This window comes from Bombus huntii, chromosome 8 (genome assembly GCF_024542735.1).
Source record: "Bombus huntii isolate Logan2020A chromosome 8, iyBomHunt1.1, whole genome shotgun sequence".
Classification (NCBI taxonomy): domain Eukaryota; kingdom Metazoa; phylum Arthropoda; class Insecta; order Hymenoptera; family Apidae; genus Bombus; species Bombus huntii.
Genome location: NC_066245.1, coordinates 12,647,441 through 12,673,530, shown reverse-complemented (window position 1 = coordinate 12,673,530; position 26,090 = coordinate 12,647,441). Strand labels below are relative to the sequence as shown.

The window sequence follows — 26,090 nt, the reverse complement described above, 5'->3', positions numbered from 1 at the left end:
GCAGAAACTGCCTAGCAACGGCGTTTGGAACTTTCTCGATGCTTCCAACGAGTGTGCCTAGCAACGGCGTTTGGAACCTTCTCGATGCTTCCAAACGGGTATAGAAAACAAAATGCAATCGTACAGGGAAAAAAATCTCCACGAGGCTGGCATTCTTGCGATTGCCTTGGAGAGTGATACGTCGAGCATTTTCGACGATCGCATTTGCGTCTAAGTTAGTTTCGCTTAGTAAGGAGTTATCCCGGTGACCGTGGATTCGTTTGATCTCAAACATTGCTAATAGTATTATTTAATTTAATTATTCGTAGATCGTATTATTCATTAGGCTTAGTGTTTGTTAGACTTATTATTAGTTGTACTTATTATTTGTTAAGCTTAGTGATAGACCTGTATATACGTGTAAATAAAATCTCGGCTTTGTGAAACGATGGCTAGTCCACATGAAGAGTCGTCGCGCACCCAAAATTCGAATCGTGATCCGACATCAGAAGTGGGATTAGAACCGTTTAAAGTGCTACAAGAGCAAATGGTCCTTATGCGCGAGTTAATTCAGACGCTAGCGCACAAACCGGCTGAGCAAAGACCGAGTACGGAATCTAAGGATGCAACGTTACCACGTTTTGACCCCGAAGGCGCGGGCGCCGATCCATCCGCGTGGTGCTCTCATGCTGAGAGACCTCTGATTTTGAAAGACCACCCGATGCAAGATAGTGCGTTACTTTCCGCTCTAAATCGCGCCCTAAGGGATTCTGCTGCGCACTGGCTTTCACAAATGGTGCGCGGTGGAAAGCTTACCTGGCCAACGTTTAAGGAACAATTTCTTTCGCGTTTTGGTGGCAGAGAGACAGCCGCTTCGGCGTTAATAAGGATATGCAGAGAACGACCGTCGGAGACTGAATCCCCGGGAGCGTACGGTAGTCGCCTCCGCTCCATGCTGCAGATGAAGTTGCAAGATCTAACGATGCCCGAAGTGATCAATGCCCTCGCCCTTTATATACTGAGTTCACAAGATCGACGCTTTCGGCGACTAACGCTCGCGAATAATATCAGGACGGAGGACCAATTTCATGATGAAATGAGGATTCTCCCTTACAACGATCAACCGACATTTTCGCCAAGAAATTCACTAACGGAACCTGAAGCTAAACGAAGCAGGCTATCAGTTCCTCGGATTAAGTGCTACTGCTGTGGTGCTCACGGACATAGGAGAACGGAGTGTCGCCTGCAAACACAAACGGGGAAGGAGCAGGATATACGAAACCCGAAGGAAAAACGATCAGCCGCATCGTCGAAGGTGACCTGCTTCAAATGCCACGAGGAGGGACATATCGCGCCTAATTGTCCATCATCGCGGAAAAGAAACCACGATTCCATTGACGAACGCCGGATCGATTCCTGTGTAGTGGAAGCTCCGGCTGGTAGATTAAGCCATCTGGGTGAGTCGTATCCATTTTACTTTGATTCTGGGGCCGAGTGTTCGTTAATCAAAGAGTCCCTAGCCTCGAAATTTTCGGGTAAAAGAATAACCGATGTGGTAGTGATGCGGGGGATCGGGAATACTTGTATTAAGAGTACACTTCAGATTTTGTCCACTGTTTGTATTAACGGTCTTACATTGGAGATAGTTTTTCATGTCCTTGCTGACGATTACCTAAAATACGACATCATGATTGGTCGCGAGATTTTGAGCCAGGGATTTGACGTAAATATCACGCAAAATAGCCTCGTTATTTGTAAAACAAAGGTCGTTAAGGCTTGTGGTAAAGTCGCGGAAGATGCGGTCAACATTAACGAGGTTGACACTGATGTGATCGGTAACGATAAAGATCGATTAATCTCTGTTCTCGAAAAATTTAAAGAATCATTCATTACGGGTTTCCCGCGTACTCGCGTCAGTACGGGCCAGTTGGAAATACGGCTAATTGATCCCAACGTCACCGTGCAGAGAAGCCCTTACAGGCTTAGCGAGGAAGAGCGAAGAATAGTACGCGAGAGAATAGACGAATTAATTAAAGCACAAATTGTAAAACCTAGTAATTCGCCGTTCGCGAGCCCTATGATACTCGTGAAGAAGAAGGACGGCTCAGACAGACTGTGTGTAGACTTTCGAGCGCTGAATAAAAATACGGTCGCGGATCGGTATCCCTTACCCCTTATTGCTGACCAAATCGCGAGATTGCAGAGTGCGAGATATTTCATTAGCCTGGACATGGCTAGCGGATTTCACCAGATTCCCATTCATCCTAACTCGACGGAATATACTGCGTTCGTTACCCCCGACGGTCAATACGAATACGTGACGATGCCGTTTGGGTTGAAAAATGCACCAGCCGTTTTCCAGAGAGCCATTTTCAAGGCCTTAGGCGACCTCGCTTATTCGTATGTCGTTGTTTATTTGGACGGCGTTCTAATAATCGCCGACTCAATAGATCAAGCTCTAGAAAGGTTGCACACTGTACTAAACACTCTTGTAAACGCCGGATTTTCTTTCAATTTCGCTAAATGTTCTTTTCTGAAGACGTCGGTACTTTATTTGGGATATGTAATTCGTAACGGAGAAGTTCGTCCAAACCCGGGAAAAATACAAGCTTTGAATTCTTTACCTGCATCGTCGACCGTCACACAGCTTAGGCAGTTCATAGGTTTGGCCTCTTACTTCCGAAAATTTATTCCTAAATTTTCACAAGTGATGAAACCCTTGTACGCACTCACTTCTAGTAACAAGCACATAACTTGGACGGACAGGCACGAAAAGATAAGACAACAGATAATTTCCGTTCTGACCGACGCGCCGGTGTTAATGATATTTGATCCCAATCGTCCCATAGAGCTACATACCGACGCTAGTTCGGAGGGGTATGGAGCTATTTTAATGCACAAAGTCGAAAAGGAAAACAGAGTCATCGAATATTATAGTAAAAGGACCAGTCCCGCGGAATCTAGGTATCATTCGTACGAACTGGAGACACTAGCAGTAGTAGACGCCGTCAAGCATTTCCGACACTACTTACATGGACGGAAATTCTTAGTAGTTACCGACTGTAATTCTTTGAAAGCCTCCAGCAACAAAGTAAACTTAAACGACCGGGTTTATAGGTGGTGGGCTTACTTGCAAACATTCGATTTTGACATCATGTATCGAGAGGGTAAACGAATGGCCCACGTAGATTTCTTTTCGCGAAACCCCGTAGACTTGAATCGCCGTATGATAGACAAGGTCGCAGAGAAAGAGATTAATCTGGCCGAGATCTCCGAGGATTGGCTATTAGCGTAACAACGTCGCGATCCGCAAATCTCCGAAATCGTTAATAAGTTGCAGAACGAAGAGCTCGCGGAAGATATCGCGAATACCTACGAACTGCGATCCGGTACACTTTACCGTAAAATACAACGAAAGGGCAGAACCCTTTGCTTACCCATTGTTCCGAGAGGTTTTAGATGGTCCGTCATCAACCATGTGCATCAGTCAATTATGCACTTAGGATGGGATAAAACGCTCGAGAAGCTCTATGAGTATTATTGGTTCGAGGGAATGGCGAAGTACGTTCGCAAATTTGTCGAGAACTGCCATGCTTGTAGAGTTTCGAAGGCTAGTTCAGGTAAAATACAGGCTGAACTGCATCCTATACCTAAGACCGGTATACCGTGGCATACGGTGCACATGGACATAACGGGCAAGCTGAGTGGCAAGAATGAATCGAAAGAGTATGTCGTCGTCTTGATCGATGCCTTTGCGAAATTCGTGCACTTACATCACACACGCAAATTGGATTCGCTTAGCGTTATCAAGGCACTTAAGTCCGCCGTGTTTTTGTTCGGTAGTCCCTGTCGGATAATAGCAGATCAGGGTAGATGTTTCACGGGCCGGGAATTTCGAGAATTCTGTGCAAGCAAACAAATCAAAGTTCATTTGATCGCGACCGGTGCAAGTAGGGCCAATGGGCAAGTAGAACGTGTTATGAGCACGTTAAAAAATATGTTCACAACGGTAGAAACGACCGGGCGTTCATGGCAAGACGCGATCGGGGAGATGCAATTGGCTTTGAATTGCACCATCAACCGCGTAACCAAATCGAGTCCTTTAGAGTTATTGATTGGTAGAGCAGCAAGACCGTATGACTTATTACTACCTGATAACATCGAGGAAAAAGAAATAGATATCTCCAGTGTAAGACAACAGGCAATAAAAGAGATGGAAACTAGTGCTAGGTATGACAAAGAGAGATTCGATAAAACCAAAGCTAAAGTAGTTAGGTTTAATCCCGGTGATTTGGTACTACGCCAAAATGAAGAAAGGAACCAGACAAAATTGGATCCAAAATTCAGGGGTCCATTTGTAATATCGGAGGTCCTGGAAGGAGACCGATATACCTTGAAAACACTGGATGGGAAAAGGTCATACAAGTACAGTCATGACAGGTTAAGGAAAATGCCGGATAGTTGCATTCCTGCGGAGTTGGATGTCTGTTGTGATGACGAGAACAGTGACCATGGCGATGTGAGTACCCCGATCCCAGAGGATCATAGAATTATATGAGCCCAGGTGCGGCCATGGGATGGAGTTCAGTGCGGTCAGGCACTGGAAGTGACGATGTCACGAAGCTGGGAGCTGGTTTAGTACCGACAGCGACAATGTCACGGATTTGGAGCTGGTCTAGTACCGACAGCGACGATGTCACGAAGCTGGAGCTGGTCTAGTACCGACAGTGACAGTGTCACGAAGCTGGAGGCGGTCTAGTGTTGACAGCGATCGTGTTACGAAGCTGGTTATGTAACGAACTTTGAGAGTATGTGCGATTCGAAGGATGAGACCCATTTGGGTGTGAAATCGAGAATGGTCCGTCATGTCATTACGACCCGACTGAAAGCACGCAGAATGCAACTGGCACTTTGAATGCTAATCACAATGATACTAATCCTGTTTCCTTTTGTTTTGTTGACGAAGGTACACCCGAGGACGTGTGATAGTCAGGATGGCCGTGTCGGAGATGAAAGGAAAGCCGAAGCCTTTCCTTGGAAATTTTGGGAACATCCTCTAGTACCTTAGCCAAGATTTTATTATAGTTGTAATTGCTTAAGATTTGTAATAAGCGAGATTGGGTTCGAGGTGACAATCGGTCGCTGAACGTAGCCACGGTCACGGGATGGATGTTTTATCTAACGGAGGTCTGGAGTGGTTGTATGTGTTTTCCGAGAAATGTGGTTGTGGCGGCATGCGGCCTCGAGAGCGGGCCTAGCCACGTGTGATGTTGCCTCGGAGGTGCCGATGCAATGGGACATACATTGTATTAGTAATCAAAACTCCAGGCAGAAACTGCCTAGCAACGGCGTTTGGAACTTTCTCGATGCTTCCAACGAGTGTGCCTAGCAACGGCGTTTGGAATCTTCTCGATGCTTCCAAACGGGTATAGAAAACAAAATGCAATCGTACAGGGAGAAAAATCTCCACGAGGCTGGCATTCTTGCGATTGCCTTGGAGAGTGATACATCGAGCATTTTCGACGATCGCATTTGCGTCTAAGTTAGTTTCGCTTAGTAAGGAGTTATCCCGGTGACCGTGGATTCGTTTGAACTCAAACATTGCTAATAGTATTATTTAATTTAATTATTCGTAGATCGTATTATTCATTGGGCTTAGTGTTTGTTAGACTTATTATTAGTTGTACTTATTATTTGTTAAGCTTAGTGATAGACCTGTATATACGTGTAAATAAAATCTCGGCTTTGTGAAGCGATGGCTAGTCCACATGAAGAGTCGTCGCGCGCCCAAAATTCCAATCGTGATCCGACATATATATGTCGGAGATGAAAGGAAAACCGAAGCCTTCCCTTTGCAATTTTGGGAAAATCTTCTAATGCTTTAGCCTAGATTTTATCATAGCTGTAATTAAGCAATTGTTGTCATTCAATCTGATTGTAATTGCTCGATATTTGTGATAGCGAAAGTGGGTTCGAAGTAACAACTGGTCGTCGAACGTAGCCACGGTCATGGGATAAACGTTTTGCCTGACGAAGGTGTGAATCGGTTGTATAGTTCTCCCTAGAAATCACACAGAATTGTACTTTGGAGATGTCGATATAATGGGACACACGTTGTATTAAGAATCAAACTCCAGACAGAAACTGCCTAGCAACGGCGTTTGGAACTTTCTCGATGCTTCCAGCGAGCATATAATAAACAAATGCAGTCGTACAGCGAGAAAGATTTTCATCAGATCATCATTCGTGTGACCGCCTTGGAAAGTGATACATGTAGCAGTTTACCGAGTGTCTCAGCAATCGTATTTTTGTGTTTAAAATTATTCTACGCATAGTAAAAAGTTATCCCGTTGACCGTGGATTCGTTTGAACCCAAGAACATTGTTAACAGCGTTTAGTAAACTCATTATTCGTTAAAACTTATTATTCGTAAAACCTATTATTCGTTAATCTCATTATTAGTTGAACTTATTATTCTTTAATCTAATCATTAGCTAAACTTATTGTTTGTTAATCTTATTATTCATTAAACTCAATATTCATAATATTTCGTAAAATCTTGTATATACGCGTAAATATAATCTCTGTTTTGTAAAACGATGGCTAATTCAAACGATGTATCGTTACGCGCCTTAAATTCTAATGTTAAACCGACATATATATGTCGGAGATGAAAGAACACCGGAGCCTTTGGAATTTTGGATAATCCCGCAACATTGTAACCTAGAGTCTACTATAGCTGTAATTGAACAATTGTAGTTATTCAATCCGATTGTAATTGTTCCAGAGTTGTGATAATGAGCTTGGGCTCGAGGTGACAGTCAGTCGCCGATCGTAGCCGCGGTCACGGGATGAACGCTTTGTCTAACAAAGGTATGGAGTAATTCTATATCTCTCCTTAAAAGAAATATTCGTGGCGACACGCGACAGTAAACATTCCAATGGTTTCTGTCCCGTGGCTCGCTACACGCAGACCCCATTCTTCGAGTAAGATGATTGCCAGATGTCGATGCGTCTCCGCAGTACATGTTCAGCTAGCTCGAGGGCCCGTTATAAATCTTAAGATTTAGTCAACTAAATCAACTAAAGTCAACACACAAACAGTCTTTGTCCCAACTACGGGAAAATAGGGGAGACCTATTTTTCAACGAGCGGCGTCTCCCACTAGCAACTTTCCCTCGAGGGCGGCTAGCATCTTTTTCTAACCACCGATATGGAGATTGACCAATTAGCAACAACGCCAATTTTCCTTACTTTCCGAACGTAGGATGTCCCCGACGAATCCGATGATCTCGTGTCCTTAGACACACCCCGTCATAGTTTTCCTCTGGGGTATCACCGGGACGGAAAGTCATTCTCCCTTGCGGTCTCATCGACAAAAAGGATTAACTCCTTACGGTCAGCGAATATTAACACAGAATCCGACTTAGCTTTTTGCGAGTGCGTACGACTACCGTCCCGTTGTCCGCGGATTCATTATTGAACCTAGGATCATTGTCATTAGTTTCTCGAGTACCTAACTACCACGGTTACTTGTCCGGTTCTATAATAATCGTATTTGCACTAGTCAATGTCTTCTCTATTGCATAACGACAACGTGTAACCCAAACGAAGATTCGTTTCACGCCCCTAACCCTAATTCTAATGTAAACCCGACATCAGAAGTGGGATCAGTGCCGATTATAACAGTACAAGAGCTTACGACCATCGTGCGCGAGTTAATTCCGTCGCTAGTGCAAAAATCGAGTGTGGAACCTAACAATTTTTCGACTCCGCTACATGGTGCGCAGCTACCAATCTGATTATGGAGGAAGATCCTTTACAAAGCAGTGCCCTGAATATAATTTCAATACCGAGTGTCGAATCGACTTCTACGTAGTGGAGGCGCTAACTGGTAGATCAAGCCATCCGGGTGAGTCGTTTCCATTTTACTCCGATTTCGGAACCGACTGTTCGCTAATTAAAGAATCCGTAGTCTTGAGAATCTCTGGCAAAAGAACGAAGGAATAAGAAATATTGGTACTAAACGTATCGCTCAAATTTTGTCCGTTGCAGGTGTCGGTGGTTAGAGATAAACTTTTCATGTTCTCGCTGATAGTTATTTAACAATACGATATCGCGATTGTTCGTTAAATTTTAAGCCAAGATTTTGACGTAATATTACACAAAATAGCCTCGCTATGTGTAAAACAAAAATAATTAATGCCTGTAATAAAACCGCTGAAAACGAGATCGATGTTAATGAAGTTGACAATGAGGTACGTGGTAGTGATAAAAGTCGATTAATCTTTCTTTTCGAAAATTCAGAGATTCATCCGTTACGGGTTCCCTACGTACTCGTACAAAAAAATACAGGCCAGTTAGAAGTACAATTAATTGATCCTAACATCGCCGTACAAGGAGTCCTAATAGACTTCGCGAGAGCGGAATAGTACGTGATAGAACAAGCGACTTAATTACAGCCAAAAATCATAAAGCCTAGTAATTCACCGTTTGCGAGCCCTGTGTTACTCGTGAAGACGAACAATGGTTCAGATAGATGATAGGTAGATTTTCGAGAACTAAATAAATATACGGTCGCGGATCGGTATCCTTTACCCCTCATTGCGGATCAAGTCGCGAGATTGCAAAAGCGAGATATTTTATTATTTTGGACATGGCCAGTGGGTCCAAATCCCTATTCATCCTAATTCTAGGAAGTATACAGCATTGATTACCCTCGATGAAAAATTTGGATAATAAGTTGTTGTTTTCTTCGAATGCTTTTGTGCCTTTGTTCGATCCATTCGATGTCCTTTATTTGCATAACATAAGTGCGTGCGCGTTTAATGTTTCTTCCGGAAGTCATTTTCGGGACGGCGATACTATGCTGACTCAGTCGAAAATGGGGATTCTTATATTTTCGGACAACCCTAATAATTTTGCAACTCGTACTTGTCTAAATATTCTAATATTTATGTTCTTCCTTGCTACAATTTTGTAAACCATCAAAGCGTTTACTAAGGAAATCCTCAGGAGTAGTCGCGTGCCAAGTCTTCTGTAGCATTTGACCCTTTTTAACTGTGGTGACATAAGAAATCATTTGGTCGGAGTGATCTGTACTACACATTCCTTCATTGTATTCAGCAGCGGCTGCTGATTTCGATGTTGCGAACAAACGAAACGAGAGATCATTCTTGAGATTCTTTTGAAAACACGTATAACAGCCAACGTGCCATTCGTACGTTGTCGTCTATTTGGATGATGCCCTAATTATTGCCGACTCGATAGATCAAGCTCTAAAAGTATTGCACACCGTACTAGATACCCTTGTAAAAGCCGGATTCTCCTTTAACCTTCCAAAATGTTCTTTTCTGAAGGCATCGGTACTCTATTTGGAATATGTAATTTACGACGGAGAAGTTCGTCCCAATCCGGGTAAAATGCACGCCTTGAGTTCTTTACCTGCGTCAACGACCGCCACACAGCTCAGGCAGTTCATAGGTTTAGCCCTTTATTTCGAAAATTCGTCCCTAAATTTTCACGGATAATGAAACCCTTGTATGCGCTTACTTCCGATAATAAAACCATGACTTGGACGGATAGGCATGGAAAAATAAGGCAAAAGGTAATTTCCGCCCTGACCGACGCGCCGGTGTTAATGGTATTTGACCCGAACTATCCAATAGAACTTCATATCGACGCTAGTTCGGATGGATATGAGGTTATTTTAATGCACAAGATTGAAGGTAAAAATAGAGTAATAGAATGTTACAGTGTAGGAAGTAGCTCTGCGGAATCTAGGTATCATTCTTACGAACTAGAAAGATTAGCAGTTGTGAACGCCGTCAAGCATTTCCGTCATTACCTCCACGGACGAGAATTTCTTGTTATCACTGATTGCAACTCCTTGAAAGCATCCAGTAATAAGGTACACTTGAATGACAGGGTTTACAGGTGGTGGGCTTACTTACAAACTTTTACTTTTGACATTCTGTACCAGGAGGGTAAACAAATGGCCCACGTAAATTTTGTCTCGCGAAATCCCGTAGACTTGGATCACCTTACGATCAACGAAGTCATAGGGAAGGAAATCAATCTGACCGACATCTCCGAAGACTTGCTATTAGTGGAATAACGTCGCGACTCCCAAATTTCTGGGATCGTCAATAAATTACAGAACGAAGAGCTCGCGAAAGACGTCGCGAATACGTATGAATTACGGCCCGGTACCCTTCATCGTAAAATACAGAGAAAAGGCAGAACTCTCTGCTTGTCCATTGTCCCCAGAGGTTTTAGATGATCTGTTATTAACCATGTGCAACAGTCAATTATGCACTTAGGTTGCGATAAAACGCTTGAGAAACTGTGCGAGTGTTACTACTTCGAAGGAATGGCGGAGTATGTTCGCCAATTCGTAGAGAACTGTCACGCTTGTCAAGTTTCGAAGGCCAGTTCAGGTAAAATACAAGCTGAATTACATCCTATACCTAAGACCAGCATACCTTGGCATACAGTTCACGTGGACATAACGGGCAAACTAAGCGGTAAAAGTGGTTCGAATGAGTATATCATTGTTTTGATCGACGTCTTCACTAAATTCACATATCTGCATCATACTCGTAAAGTAGATTTCCTTAGTATCGTTAAAGCACTTAAGTAATATATTTTTATTCGGCAGTCCTTGTCGGATAATAGCGGATCAAGAGAGGTGTCCTAACAGGTAAAGAATTCCAAGATTTCTGGCAAGGTAAACACTAAAACTCCACTTAATCTCAACCGGTGCGAGTAGGGCCAACGGTCAGGTAGAGCGTATTATGGGTACGTTCAAAATTATGTTCACAATCATAGAAACGACCGGGCGATCGTGGCTAGACGCGATTGGCAAAATACAGCTGGCTACGAATTGCACCACCAACCGCGTGACTAAATCGAGCCCATTGGAACTATTAATTGGTGGAACAGCAAAGACCTTACGACTCGTTGATACCCGATAATATCGAAGAAAGAGAAGTAGATATCCCTGATGTAAGACAGCGGGCCATAGAGGATATAGAAATTAGTGATAGATACGATAAAGGTGGAGTTGACAAAACTAAAGCTAAAGTAGTTAGGTTTAACCTTGGTGATTTTGTATTATGCAAAAACGAGGAAAGAAACCAGACGAAGTTAGATCCGAAATTCAGGGATCCATTCGTGATAGCAGAGATTTTGGAAGGAGATAGATATACCCTAAAAACCTTAGACGGCAAACAATCATATAAGGACAGACATGACAGACTGAGAAAAATGCTAGAAGGTTGCGTCCCTGCTGAGTTAGACGTCTGCGATGATGACAACGGCGGTGATAATAACGATGCAAGTACACTGACCTTAGAGGATCATTAATACTGCGTTGTGGTCATAGTAATACACCCAGTGGTTTTATGCGCATTCTGTTGTAACCCGTTGAGTGGTTTTATGTGCTTTCTGTTGTAACCCGTTGAGTGGTTTTATGCGCATTCTGTTGTAACCCGTTGAGTGGTTTTATGCGCATTCTGTTGTAACCCGTTGAGTGGTTTTATGTGCTTTCTGTTGTAACCCGTTGAGTGGTTTTATGCGCATTCTGTTGTAACCCGTTGAGTGGTTTTATGTGCTTTCTGTTGTAACCTGTTGAGTGGTTTTATGTGCTTTCTGTTGTAACCCGTTGAGTGGTTTTATGCGCTTTCTGTTGTAACCCGTTGAGTGGTTTTATGTGCTTTCTGTTGTAACCCGTTGAGTGGTTTTATGCGCTTTCTGTTGTAACCCGTTGAGTGGTTTTATGTGCTTTCTGTTGTAACCCGTTGAGTGGTGTTCTGCGCTTTCTGTAATGCACCTAACGTGGCAATATGATCCAACAAACTGAGATTTACCAGTGTACGAAATCGAAAATGATCTGTTGTGTCATTACGGTCTGACTGGCGACTCACAGAACGCACCTAACACTTTGAATACAAATTATAACATTACAAATTCTTATTCTCTTTTATTTTTCTGTTGTCAAACCTCCGAACAAAACTTTGTTATTGCACTGGACCCTTGACTTACTTGGACGTAATTAATGTAAATAATGTAAATCGTAAATAATGTCAGTTGCATCGAATCTAATGTAAGTGTTACGACCGTTCGCGGAGAGACGCGGCCGCTAGAAGAACGCGTCAGCGAGAGTCGTAAATTCTCGCTACGATCATGTTAATCGACGCCGCGAAATAGTCGTTCCCCTGTTTCGTTTAGGATAACAGAGGTGGTTTAATGAATTCCACAGAATTAACACAAATAAATTAACGTTTATTTTAACAAATTATCAACTAGGAAGACATAAAGAGAACAACAAAAAGAAATGTAACTACGTAATGCGCGATATAAGATACGTGTTGACTGTTCGGCTTCTCGAAACGTTCTGTAACAGATTATGGGAGATTAGTTTCTGAAATGATTGGTCGCCTGGTGAGACCCTCTCTTTCTTCAGGTCCAAAGGCTCGTTGAAGCTTGTCAAATTCAAGGTGATTAGTAGCGTTGAATCCGATTGTTCAGTTCCTTCTGAAGAGTCAAACATGACACTTCGACAAATCTGACGAGCAAACGAATTTATCTAGAGATATCGCAAAATCGAGTCAAATTTCTGTAACATCTTCATCATATTATTGTAAAATATATTGTTCTATGTTAACCTGTTAATACAGTGTTATATTCATTAAACCACCTCTGTTATCCTAAACGAAACAGGGGAACGACTATTTCGCGGCGTCGATTAACATGATCGTAGCGAGAATTTACAACTCTCGTTGACGTGCTATCTCGCGATCGCGTCTCTCCGCGAACGGTCGTAACAGTAAGAAAACACGATATTTTAGTTACACACGAGGACGTGTGATAGTCAGGATGGCCGTGTCGCAGATGAAAGAACACCGGAGCCTTTGGAATTTTGGATAACCCCGCAACATTGTAACCAAGAGTCTACTATAGCTGTAATTGAACAATTGTAGTTATTCAATCCGATTGTAATTGTTCCAGAGTTGTGATAATGAGCTTGGGCTCGAGGCGACAGTCAGTCGCCGAACGTAGCCGCGGTCACGGGATGAACGCTTTGTCTAACAAAGGTATGGAGTAATTCTATACCTCTCCTTAAAAGAAATATTCGTGGCGACACGCGATAGTAAACATTCCAACCCGTTTCTGTCCCGTGGCTCGCCACACGCCGTTATAAATCTTAAGATTTAGTCAACTAAATCAACTAAAGTCAACACACAAACAGTCTTTGTCCCAACTACGGGAAAATAAGGGAGACCTATTTTTCAACGAGCGGCGTCTCCCACTAGCAACTTTCCCTCGAGGGCGGCTAGCATCTTTTTCTAACCACCGATATGGAGATTGACCAATTAGCGGCAACGTCAATTTCCCTTACTTTCTGAGCGAAGGCTTTTCTCGACGAATCCGATGATCTCGTGTCCTTAGACACACCCCATTATAGTTTTCCTATGTGGCATCATCGGGACGGGAAAGGCATTCTCGCTCGCGATCTCATTGATGAAAGGAGTAATCCTTTACGACCAGTGAATATTACGCGTCCGATTTAGATTTTGTGAGTACGTTCATCTATCATCACGTCGACCGCGGATTCGTTATTGAATCTTTGATCATTGTCATTAGTTTCTCGAGTACCTAACTACCACGGTTACTTGTCCGGTTCTATAATAATCATATTTGCACTAGTCAATGTCTTCTCTATTGCATAACGACAACGTGTAACCCCAAACGAAGATTCGTTTCACGCCCCTAACCCTAATTCTAATGTAAACCCGACATATATATATATATGTAATGTTGTAATATTTTTGGAAATCAGGCGATCGATTTGTGAAAACTCAAGAATCGATTGTCTAAGTCTTCTCTTTCTCCTTCTGGCTCTTAACTTACTTTTTTCTTTGTTCAATCTTCGCTTCTCCAAGTCCTGTTTTATTTTCTATCCCAAGTCCCCGTCCTCCTCTATTCATATCGTTCGACCGACTCCCAGTAAACACAGGTAACGTCAGACCGTCGGTTGGTGTTCTAAGTTCTATAGAATTTACATATATATAATGTTTATTGCCTAAGAAAAATATAAATTGCATATGTGTATTCGCAATAAACAATGAATTTCTGTTTGATAGTGGTTTTAACAAAAGTACCTTTACGCAACGGTACGGCGTAGCCATACCATATTTTGTGTTGGGTTTACATTTTTAACATTACAGTTTGTAATTTAATTTAAGCTGCTCAAAAGCGATACTTTTATGCGATATTGTCTTTTCTCTTTTTTCCTGTCCTGAAAACTTAATCGCAAAACAGGATAGATCGGTAGCTTACTTTTAGTTCCTGTGGGGTTGCAGGAACGGCGGACGTAGCAGTGTGGGGGAAGAGAGCATGCCACGAAATGATTTTTACGCGTACAGGTACCGCCTCTAGACCCGAAGCGTAGCCAATTACTCAGCAGTACTAATCCGTCGTCGTCACTATATAAGCGATCACCGTAGAGTTCGATAACGTTCATTCGTCATTCGTATCCGGAACGCAGTAGAGTGCGCGATGTATAAGAATTTACTGAAAGTCTTAATTTTTCGATCTAGAAAATTAACTTATTAAGTTTCTATAAAAAGAGATTGATTTAACGTGGATAGATATTTTATACATAAACGTTTATAAAATGAAAAGATATTCGTACGCGTATTAGCTTTGTGTAAATGATTGTAACCTAAAAATTTGTTGAATAATAGATAGGGTAATGCAGTAACCAGACAGGAAGTTATTCTACATAAAAGGGTAAGTCATGAATACGAATATATTTAATCTTCTTATTTTACGTCGCTTCTTATTTTTATTACATTTTTGGTTTCTATATACATAACATGTAGAAAACCGGTAGAAATTTTGTCGTATTGAACTACATAACTTTTGTATTTTCTCCGGTAACAATTTTGTCCTAATGCCCGTAACTGTATTCCGAGCTATGGAAAATAAGCAGTCGCTAGTTCTTTGTGCTAGTCGTTCGATTTGTGTCAAGTCGACTCAAAGTTAGACTGTTCGTTCATGCTAATACAGTGCCAAACAGGAATATTGGTACAGCCCGGATCTTCGTACAGAATTTTTTGTAAATCTGTAAACGAAGTAAATCTCTGTTTAATCTTTTTGTAAAATATAGCTGTCAACTCTAAAATTGAAGTATAGCGTAAATCATGAAGTTTAAAAATGGTTATAATAAAGAAAAAACATAAAATACACATAATGCTCCTGTACAATGAGTTTTGAAAAACATTGATCGATGAACCGTTGATCTCATAAAGTGGAAAATCATTCAGCAGAGCTTTCCTGTAACAATCTTTTTCTTTTAATTTTCGTCTCGTTCACCATTATCACAATTAGATAAATTTTGCTCATTAGATAAATATTCGAATTCACTAGCAGGAAAAAGGCCATTTCCTGAAAATACACGTATTTTCATCTTTTTTGCTTAATGTTTCGGTTAAGCGTTTCCGTTACCGTTACTTAATATTCTCGATTTCGGATCCTAGCTTCCTTAAATTAACGCTTGAATCAAAACGGTAGTTGCTGCCACCAGAATAGATTTAAAACTTGTCGCACCTTCCTAAAGCGCAACTCTATTTTGAATTTTCAAACTGTCATATTCTTGATATTCTAATTCGTTAATATGACCGTAGGAGTGGCGTTAACTAGCGTATTAATGCGATTGGTAAATAAACTCTACGTTTCAGCTTAGCTGCTATGGGCAGGAGAGTACTAGCGCGAGAAGGATTAAAGTTTTCTAAGAATAAATAAATAATTTCAATGTCTCGTAACTGGTAATTTATTCGATTTTATTTAGTTATATATTTATTATCAAAATTCTGGTCTTAACTCTCTATGTAGTTTATAAAACGAGGATAATTATCGTTATCCTAAACTATTGGCAATGCAGCCCTAGATCGCGTTCGGGTATAGGTGAGTTCGATGGATAAAACTAATTTCTGTTTGTTCTGTGGTTTCCTAATTTTAAGGTATTCCTAATTTTTTCCAATTTTTTCTTCTTCTCTTCTAATTTCGGGAAACGTTTAGTAAACGATTCCTTCTTGCTTTTGTCATTTCTTTTATATGTATTGTCGATCGCACTTCAAAAATATTGTTGTAGAGGACTTTTGTAGAGAATGTTTGATCGTGAAATGTATTAGACGAGATTGCTCGTTGTTGAAACTGTCGAATATATTTAAAATAATTCAATAAATATGTATGCAAACCATAATCGCTAAGACGCCCATACAGTGTATAAGATCGCTAATAAATATTGGATAGATAACTGGTTGGTAACTCTAGATAATTAAATTCTTTTCGGTTGCGTCCGTTTATTTATACTGGTCGGGGGAGAACCGGAAAATTGGAATTTGTTTACGTTTGACAGTTGTATGTAGCGGCGACTTTGTTTTGTCCAGAGTTTATTTGTTCTTACATTACTTGGAACCTAACGGGCTTGATACTCCGAGGCAAAACAACATGAGTTACTCTCGATTCGAATCGTTCTGTAACTCATATGCCGCTACAGATATATTTTATTTATTTATTTATTTAATTTGTGCCTTACAATATGTCCATTCGGCAAATTTTTCTAACTTTATTGCTAATTAATATGGTCCATGCAGCACTTAAGCCATGTATTTAAGTTTTTAAGTCTTTATTTTGCCTTCTACTTTTATTTACAATATTTTGTGAGTAAACAATTAGAAATATTTTTTGCATCACACAGGACGATTTTAGATGCGAGTCTCTGTATAAATCATTCTGTATGGTTATGTAATTATTTCATTCTAACGGGTTGCAATTAATCGTAACTGATTCTCATATGTAAAAGCACGATCACTGAAACAACAGATTACGTATAGGGGTTGTGTTGTATTTACAAGAGATATCTTACCTTTTTCCATTGTTCATTTGTATTTCCCATTCTTTTTTTTTTTTTGCGACACACTTTTCTTGGTTATGTTATAAACTGGCATTACAAGTGATACAGAACATACTTAATATTTATATAAGTTTTACAAGTTTATATTCTATAAGTTATGTGTGTCGCGCAAAGCATATGGAAAATCGCTGTAATTAATTATGAAAATTATAGAAGAAAATCTAGAGTTATAGAAGGAATCCTATTACATTTTTTATTAATTACTGTTGAGGTGTTTTGAAAGCAGACTAATAGAGTACAAGTCTACACAAAATTTCATTCTTTTATTTCTCACTAAATTTTGCAAGTAAGTAAGTGTCCCTTCAAGGAAAAATTTGTAAATAATAATGAAATTGACAGAATTCTGCTATTACAGTAAACAACTACACCGTCATAGAAGTTACAAAATTTGTTAGTAGAAATGGAAAGATAGCAACGTAATTACAACGCAACGTAAATAGCAACGTAAGCAATTGCTTAGAAATGCTACAAAATATAAAACAAGAAAGAGCATAGAGCAGTCTCATTGACAAAAAAGGATTCGCTAAAATAGTAGGTCTTGCGATAAACCGTACAATGTATTTTGCATCGATATAAGCATTTGTAACATGCAACGCTACGACCTTAGATATCATTCACATCTCAACGTAAAAACGTATAGAGTTCATAAAAATACTTAAACAGTATATAATGTAGGAAACATTAAAGAAATGCAATCCGTCTAGTTGAACGGAATTGTAGAATACTTAGGAAGTTCCTAGCCAACAATATATTATCTACTATATTGTAATTTATCGTATATCGACATATGTTGGAGATATCTATAACAAATCTAAAGATATAGATATTGGTCATCATATCGTCGAAAGCTCTATGCAGATTGGACAATGACACAGCAACGTTTTGAACTTGTGATATATATTTATGTGACGGGGAATTTGAATAATTTGGCAGACTCGTAAATAATTATTAGTAAAAAATAAAAGAAAAAATTTGCGGTTTGAAGTTTGACAAAGTAACGGGAAAAATATAAACAACGTGATTCGCTTAAAACGCGCAGAGTTATATACAGATACATATATAAAAAGAAGAAAACTATAACGAGTCCAATCTTTCGTTTGTGCACTCAAATCACATAATCGCGTGAATAGCACACAGTTTTGTAACAACTTTACTCAAGGAAATGGACCCAATTATTTTTGTCAGATACGCGATGCAGGACATCAATTTTCTAATCACGAAGACGAGATCCTCCTTATTTCACAAACGAATACATTTGTATACTTCGAATGTAGCATCATGCTTTATCTGTAAGGAAACTATATCCAGAATTTTAACTTGTTTCTCTTAATACAAGGATTGTGCAATGTAATATAGCAACAATAATATAACATAATATTAAGTTTCAATATGGATAAAAGAACAAATGAAACATTTGCTTATGTAATACAAACAAAACTATACGCAGTGAGGTCGCAATCGATGGAAAAGGTTGTAAGATGCAAAAACTTCTTGAAGAGATCTAATGAACACCTCAAAAATATTTGAAACTTGAAAATCTTATGAACAACCTACTTTTCGATAAATATGCGGCATTTACTACAGACGTATTTGCATTTTCTTGTACAGAAAAATGCAATTCGCGTAACTTGACCTCCAGTTGCTAAACAGGAGCACAAAGTTTCACTGCTTTGACTGCGATCAACGCACTGCGTCATTTCCTCTTTTATCTTGTACGTAACTCTTGTACGAGTTACAATACTTCTCGTACCATTGAAAACTGGCTATAGTCACGGTATAGGTGACAATACAATTAATACAATGTATCAGTGCGGTAGTATACTGTTAGGTAGATACATTTACACTGTACATGGGAATGTGTGTGTAAGCGTCAGAGGACGTCCAGGTCTTAGTTGAGACAAAAGACTGTTGGTAGCTGTTAGAAGCATCTAGAATAGTCTGTTTGACAACAAGGGTGCGTGTTAGAAGGTTATCGAAGTCTTCAGAGTGTAATGTATATGTATCGATATTGTGTGCAAATAAAGCAATTAATTTATTATACCTTAGCAAGTGCATTCCAACCAAACAGATGTATTGTCAACAATTACGTTTCTTATCAAAACACGGGTGTCGAGCCCACCCAAAATTTTCAAACCAACGTCACTGCACTCAAGACTGTCGACAGATAATATGCAAAGAAAAACCTGAAAACACCTGAAGTCAAAGAGGTTTCAAGTGAAAACATATTTAGTGCTTGCACAGGAAACTAAAATCAATCATCGCTGTAAGAAAATTGCAACTGCTTATGAATGCATTTTCGACTTGGATTTGTAAATCCTGTAAGATATTCTTGTTGGCATTTGAGTCTATTGGGACAGCCATCTCATACAGACTGCCTTAAAATGTATGGAGTTTACTGTTCCGGATAACCTATTCTTGAAATGGGACTCCTGCCAAATTTTTAACTCAGGTCGTTTTGTAAAATTACTTAATCATATGTCGCACTGCACCACTGTAGTAAATTTGGATATCAAAAATTTGATCTATATGAACGTCTGCTGAACTCGATGTATGTTTTTATTACCATCATATGATATTACTCCTTATCATGAAAAATATACACGCTGTAATAGGAATAGTACCGAGATCTAATCTCTTCAAATGAGCGAGTGGCAAATGCCGATGCGTATTGGCAAGGTTGCTCGACGAAGATCAATTACGTATTGTACCCGTGGATTCCAAGGAACGAGCTCCTAAGTAGGTGGAAAAAGAAGAGAAAACAGATAGAATACAAAGAGCTGATTAATGTAAGGGAGCTAAAAGCCCAAATAAGGAACAAAAAGGTCTTCTATGTTCGGTCACAGGAGTGCTCAGCTACAAACGAAATTGAAATGGAACCAATACAAAATAATGACCAGAATAAAACCAATAACGAAGTAACCCACCAGGATGAAAGCTGGAAGGTGGCAAGTTACAATAAAAAACGCAAAATAACACCAAACACAAACGTTAGGAAAGCCATAGAAGCAGAAAAGCAACAATGGCTTCAAGAAATTACACTCCGAAACTCTTTCAGCGCACTGCCAGAAGAGAAAGAAACAGACCCAGCAGGAAAACCAATAACCCACATCGCCAAACCACCACCAATTTACATTGAATCCCAAATAACAGACCCCCTCATTGAACTACTGAGCAACACGGCAGGAAAAGAAAACTACAGTATAAAGCAATTAAAACAAGATCAGGTAAAAGTACAAACGAACACACCAGAAACTTTCAGAAAAGTGGCAAAAGCACTAAAAGAAAAAAACGCCAGGTATCACACTTATCAGCTCAAAGCTGATAAAAGTTATAAAGCAGTAATCAGAGGATTACATCCAAAAACAAATACAAATAACATATGCGAAGAACTAGCTAAAATCAGGCATCAGGTAAGAGCAATAAACAACATAACCAGGTATGATACGAAACAACCATTACCGCTATTCCTAATAGAACTCGAACCTAAAAACAATAACAAAGAAATTTTTGAAATTAAAAAGGTTCTAAACACAATAGTAACAGTGGAGCCACCTAGACATAAAAAAGACATACCGCAATGCACACAGTGTCAGCAATATGGACATATAAAAAATTACTGCAACAGAATCCCGGCGTGTGTCAAATGCGCAAAAAAGCACCTAACAATAAACTGTCCATACATAAGAAAAATAAGTGAAGTAAAATGCTACAACTGCAATGGAAACCACCCAGCTAGCTACAAAGTCTGTGTAGTCAGAAAACAACTGCAACGTAAACTGTTTCCGCCGCTTCGAAACAGGACACACAATAACTTTCATGCGCAACAGGATAGCACAGAAACTGAGACAACACCAAATCTACAGCACTTAATGAGCAATAACCACAGTAACACTAATACCGTTGGTAGCCGAAGCTACGCGCAAGTAGTCAACCAATCGCCATCCTTAGACAGCCAAAATCAGAACAATAACAGCAACGACAGTAACATTCAATGCAATACTAAGAATCCAATACTTCCCTAAACTATGGAAACTGGCACAGATCATAATGTTACCTAAACCAGGCAAAGACTCACACCAAACTACATCTTATACTACTTCCTGTGTTTTCCAATATACTAGAGAAAATAGTAAACGACCGCATAAAACCAATAACAGAAAAGGAAAAATTAATACCAGATCACCAATTTGGATTCAGAAACAAACACTCCACTATAGAGCAAATGCACAGGCTCATTAACGAAATAATACTAGCATTAGAAAACAAACAATACTGTACAGCCCTCTTTATGAACATAGAGAAAGCATTTGACAAAATAAACCACGAAAGCCTACTGCAAACAATCATGGAAATAATTCCCGGAGCAAATATACCAATTAATAAAATCTTATAATAACATATAAACAAAATAGAGACAGTACAAGCTAAAATTCTTATAACAATAGTAAACGCCCCATGGTACGTTAGAAACGGGGATATACGGAAGGACCTGGGTATATCAACGATCAAAGAGGAAATTAGCAGATACGCAGGAAAATACAAAGAAAGAATAGGAACACACCCAAACCGGTTAGCTGCGGAAACGATCAACACCTCAAACATGGATAGAAGAGTGAAGAGGAAACACCCAGAAGACCTCACAAAGGACACAGCCTAACAAACACGAAGATGGTATCCCGCTGGTGGTAGCCATCCACATGATAATCAAACAGCTAAAAAATTCTACCTAATGTCCAATCTTGACAAATTGTGAATATAAAGAATTAAATAAAAAAAAGACAATTTCCGATATCGCTCTTGCAGTATATTGTACTATATTTGAGCATATTGTATTATATTTTGATGCATACTACCTCTTCGATTGCTTCTTTCTACCACTAATACAAGAGAATAGACTGAAAATGCTTACTGTGATCTCAACTTAAGATAAGGTACTTCTTTTGATGTATATGCGAAACGAAAACATGTATCAACCTGGATGATGACATTCATTGTTGGATTGAAGTTAAATTTAAAAATTTGTATTTCAAAATGTGGTAAGAAGAGGATAAAATAAAGTGCAACTTTCAGAAGAACATGTTAATTTTATCTGCGAATAGAATTGTTAGTAATACTGAAAATTATATTTATTTTTACTGAAATTATTGAAATTGATACTAAGATCAGTGAAATTATTATTTTTCTAAAAATATTCAAGCTTTGGATTTTTTTTCACGGGGAGATCTTCATGGACACTGTCGGGGTAGTGTCGGACTTATCGACTAAAACCCCACGATAGTGTCACACGCTCAAGAAGTCCACCGCTTAGAAACCACAGTATAAAAACCCTCCAAAATAAGCGCTCGAAGCAGTCTGTTAAAATGTTTTGACGCAGTCTCTTGTAATACTTTGAATCATTCTGTAACACTTTGGACCGTTACTCTATTGGATCTGCGTAATGAACTCTATTATCAAATACGAAGGTCAATTTCTTCACCTTGGCCTACTTGACGCCTAATAGAGGTGTTCGAAATTCAAGCCTTGAAATGCTCCGCATAATCATCGGATCTGAGTATTGGATACAGGAAATATCCGGGTAAATTTAGTGAAAAATGTTTTCGCAGAAGGAAGTGAATTTCAAACAGTAAGTTAACTTGAGATTATAAAGTTCTGGCGGAATAACATAATTTTGCATAAAAATAATACAAAAATGAGCACGCCAAAACATTTTACAAAAAAAAACAAAGCATGAAGTGTTATAAAAAGTGAATGAAAAGTGAAGTGAAGTCAGTTTATTCGTTTTACAACATATTTTATATAACATGCTCTATCAGTTTGTTATCTCAAATTTGCCTTTTATTTAAATTTTCTTACATAATTTTCATAATATATTCATGAAGTAATGTTGAATATATAATACAATTCTATAGACCTACTACGAGAAACAGATCTTAAAAACAGCAACACTAGTAAAGTAGAAGCGTTCTTCAAGCCTAAATTCAAATATGATACAGTGCTGAAAAACTAGGATTACTATATCATAACAAGCAAAATGTATCTTCATAATCTATGTGCTATTAGCGATTTTCCACATGTTCAACGAGATATGCAGTACAAAGGACGTATAAATTTGTTTCTTTATTTTTGTTGAGCCACAAATCAGAATATTGAGTATGTTATTTTCCCGTGGGTTGTAAAATCATAAATTGTTAAAGTATCGCGGCTCATTTTATTATCTTAACATATGTTCAAAATTTGTCAATGTATATTGCGACCTGGAAATTACGGTAGTGAATATGCAACAATCGAATGCCCCAGCGAGAAGGGCTCGGTCATTATATTTATTCTTATCGTGAGTTCGATAACAAAATGTCGGGTTTAACAGTCGTATACAGAACTCGATCATTCTGGATTATAGCCTCTACGTCTATGATTCCTTCTTGCTTTTGGCATTTCATCTACATTGTAATAACAGTTTTGACAAATGATACGGTCGAAGATATTTTAATAAGCGGGTTGAAGCAATTGGTAACAGTAAGTGAGTAATTATCCATACACCTCCGGTAAACCTATACCTTAGTAAACACTATCTCATTATCAATTTAATATAAATAGTGCAAACCACCTGTCAGGTACACCAGAATCTTTTTTTTTCTTTTTTTTTTTTGCGCGCGCGAGGAGGGGAAAATGTTATTACGCATACCCAGTGACCCACGTCACCACGTTATGTGGGGCTCGGCCAGATGACATCGCCATACCCACTAAAAACCCCTCCTCATTCTCCCTCTGCTACGGTACTCGAGGTACCAACCCGATACAGTCATACAACATTACTTCGAGTTGGCCTCTACACAACGTACACAATCTTTATCTATCTTCTCTCCTCGACTCTGGTCCTTCTTCTCCTCCTTCCTTCCCTTCTTCTTGTGACCTCCATCCCCCTTTCTATAGAAAGCCGACATTTCATCGCCTTTGTGCAGAATTCATAAAACCTATTCCACAACCGTTCCTCCGCGGCCATCTTCTCAACGACCCGATTCTCCAATATCAAATCTTCACCGATCTCGACCTCCAACTCCGTTCTCTCCACCGTCCATCTAGGGCACCAAAAGAGCACATGCTCGGCGTCATCCAGCACCGCACCACAATCCCAACAACTGCTGTGCGATTCTTTACCGACCCCATGACGGTACCAGTTAAAGATACCGTGTCCCGTAAGGATCTGCATCATATAATAGTTGAGCTTCCCCTTTCTTCTGTAGATCAGCGGATCTTCTAGCAGTCTCCTAGTCCAATTGTAGGGGTTGTGGAACGCCCACTCCAATCTCCACCTGTCCTCTGCCTCCGTCTCTAAATCCTTCATTTCTTCTTGCCCAACATGTGCCATTTCTTCAGGTCTCTCGTTGATCTGCCTCTTCACTCCATACTGCTTCCACCGCAACCATACCTTGATGTAAATCGGCATGCTACCGGTAAGCATACACAGAGCTCCATGTGACAACGTCCGGTAAGCGGTCGACGTACGGATCAACGCCGCCCTTTGCGCCCTTCTCATGATCGTCCTATTTGTTTCTTTTCCCAGGGAGGAGGCCCATATTGGTACGCCATATAGAACCACGGACTCCCAGACGCCACAATACAGTCTCCTGACTAAATCCTTGGGCCCGCCGACGTTTGGGAGTATGCTCCGTATGGCGTCCAAGAACCGTTCCGCTTTATCACAAACTGCTACGAGGTGGGGAGGAGTCCCCTAGCACTACCCCTAGGTACCCCTAGGTACACAACACGGCTAGTGGAAAACTCCCCCCCCCCTCATCCCCCACGTCAAAGTTAAAAATCGTCGGTATTCTCGTCCTTGTTAAGAGAATAACCTCCGTCTTCTCCCTGGCCAGGTGCAATCCAGCCTCGCGGCACCACCTGGTGGCCAAGGCTATGACCGCCTTTATCTTCTCATTGATGCCGTGGGACCCTCTGACCTTGAGTAGAACCGCCAGACCGTCGGCGAACGCTACTGCTTCGGTATCCTTCTCCCGGTCCAGCGCATCCAGCACCCCGTCATACACGAGATTCCACAGTAACGGCCCTAAGACCGACACCTGCGGAACCACCGCGTAGACGTTCCTCCTTACGACACCGTCACGACAGTGTACCAGTATTCACCTCTCAGCCAGATAGTCCGCTAACAACTCCTGTAGCCGTCCCGATAGCCGTCTCCTTCGAACCCAAGAGTCCCCCTCCTTCTCCTGAAGCCATACTGGTCCCTATGGACCAGTTGATGAGTCGATGAGCATTTTCAGCGTGTGCTCCCACACCTTGCTCAACGCCGGCAGTATGCTAATCGGCCATCTTTGCCAGGCTTGGGTATTAGTACCACCCTAGCCTCTTTCCACACCGCCGGTATTTTTCCATAGGTATTTATTCCGTTGAGCACTGTCAGGAGAACGCTAGGTCTTTGCTCCGCCAATAACCTTACTACAGTGCTAGGAATCCCATCCACTCCAGCCGCCTTCCTGGGATCGCATTTCCCAACGGCCATCCTCAGGTCTACTTCCTCGATGATTAGCCCTCCTTCTTCGCCAGGTAGGATCGATGTCCCTTCCTGTGTAGGCAGTCGCAGTTCCTGCCTGGTGACAAGGAGGTCATCCAGGATTCCCTCCACTCTATCTCTTCCAAGGGGCTCCATTGGCGTCGACCGCATCATTTTCTTCCTTACTACACGATACGGCCTGCCCCATGGATCCTGATCTAAGGTAGCGCAGAACATCTACCAACTCTCCTCCTTGCTACGCCCTAATCGTCCTTTTCAGTCGCCTCTTAGCATCCTTGAATTCGGCCATCAGGACCTCGGCATCATCCTTGCGGGCCGCCACCGCTCGCTGGGGTCTTCTTCTAGCTCTTAGAGTTTCGCACCTTAACGTAGCGAGCTCATCGCTCCACCAATAGTTGGCGTACCTCTTCGCACTCGCCGGGTATCTCCTCTTCAAGTCCACGGCACACGTATGCTCCAGACACTTCTGCAGTCGTTTGCCGCATGCCGCCTCGTCAAATTTAAAACCACTTTCGTCATAGACTCCGTCAAATTTGTTTAAAAAACTCTCTACATTCATCTCTTTTGTCGAGTATTTAAGGGCACCACCCTCCACCCGCT

At 40.6% G+C, this 26,090-nt stretch overlaps 1 protein-coding gene across 1 annotated transcript; it reads right to left on the bottom strand.

Annotated features, from left to right (window-relative positions):
- Positions 1-23,813: 23,813 nt before the first annotated feature.
- LOC126868405 (uncharacterized) lies at positions 23,814-25,195 on the bottom strand. Its single transcript, XM_050623765.1, has 3 exons — positions 25,127-25,195; positions 24,814-25,038; positions 23,814-24,692 (listed from the first exon to the last, which is right to left on the bottom strand). Exons 1-3 carry the CDS (start codon positions 25,193-25,195, stop codon positions 23,814-23,816), a joined length of 1,173 nt encoding a protein of 390 aa, XP_050479722.1.
- Between the last annotated feature and the right edge of the window lie 895 nt (positions 25,196-26,090).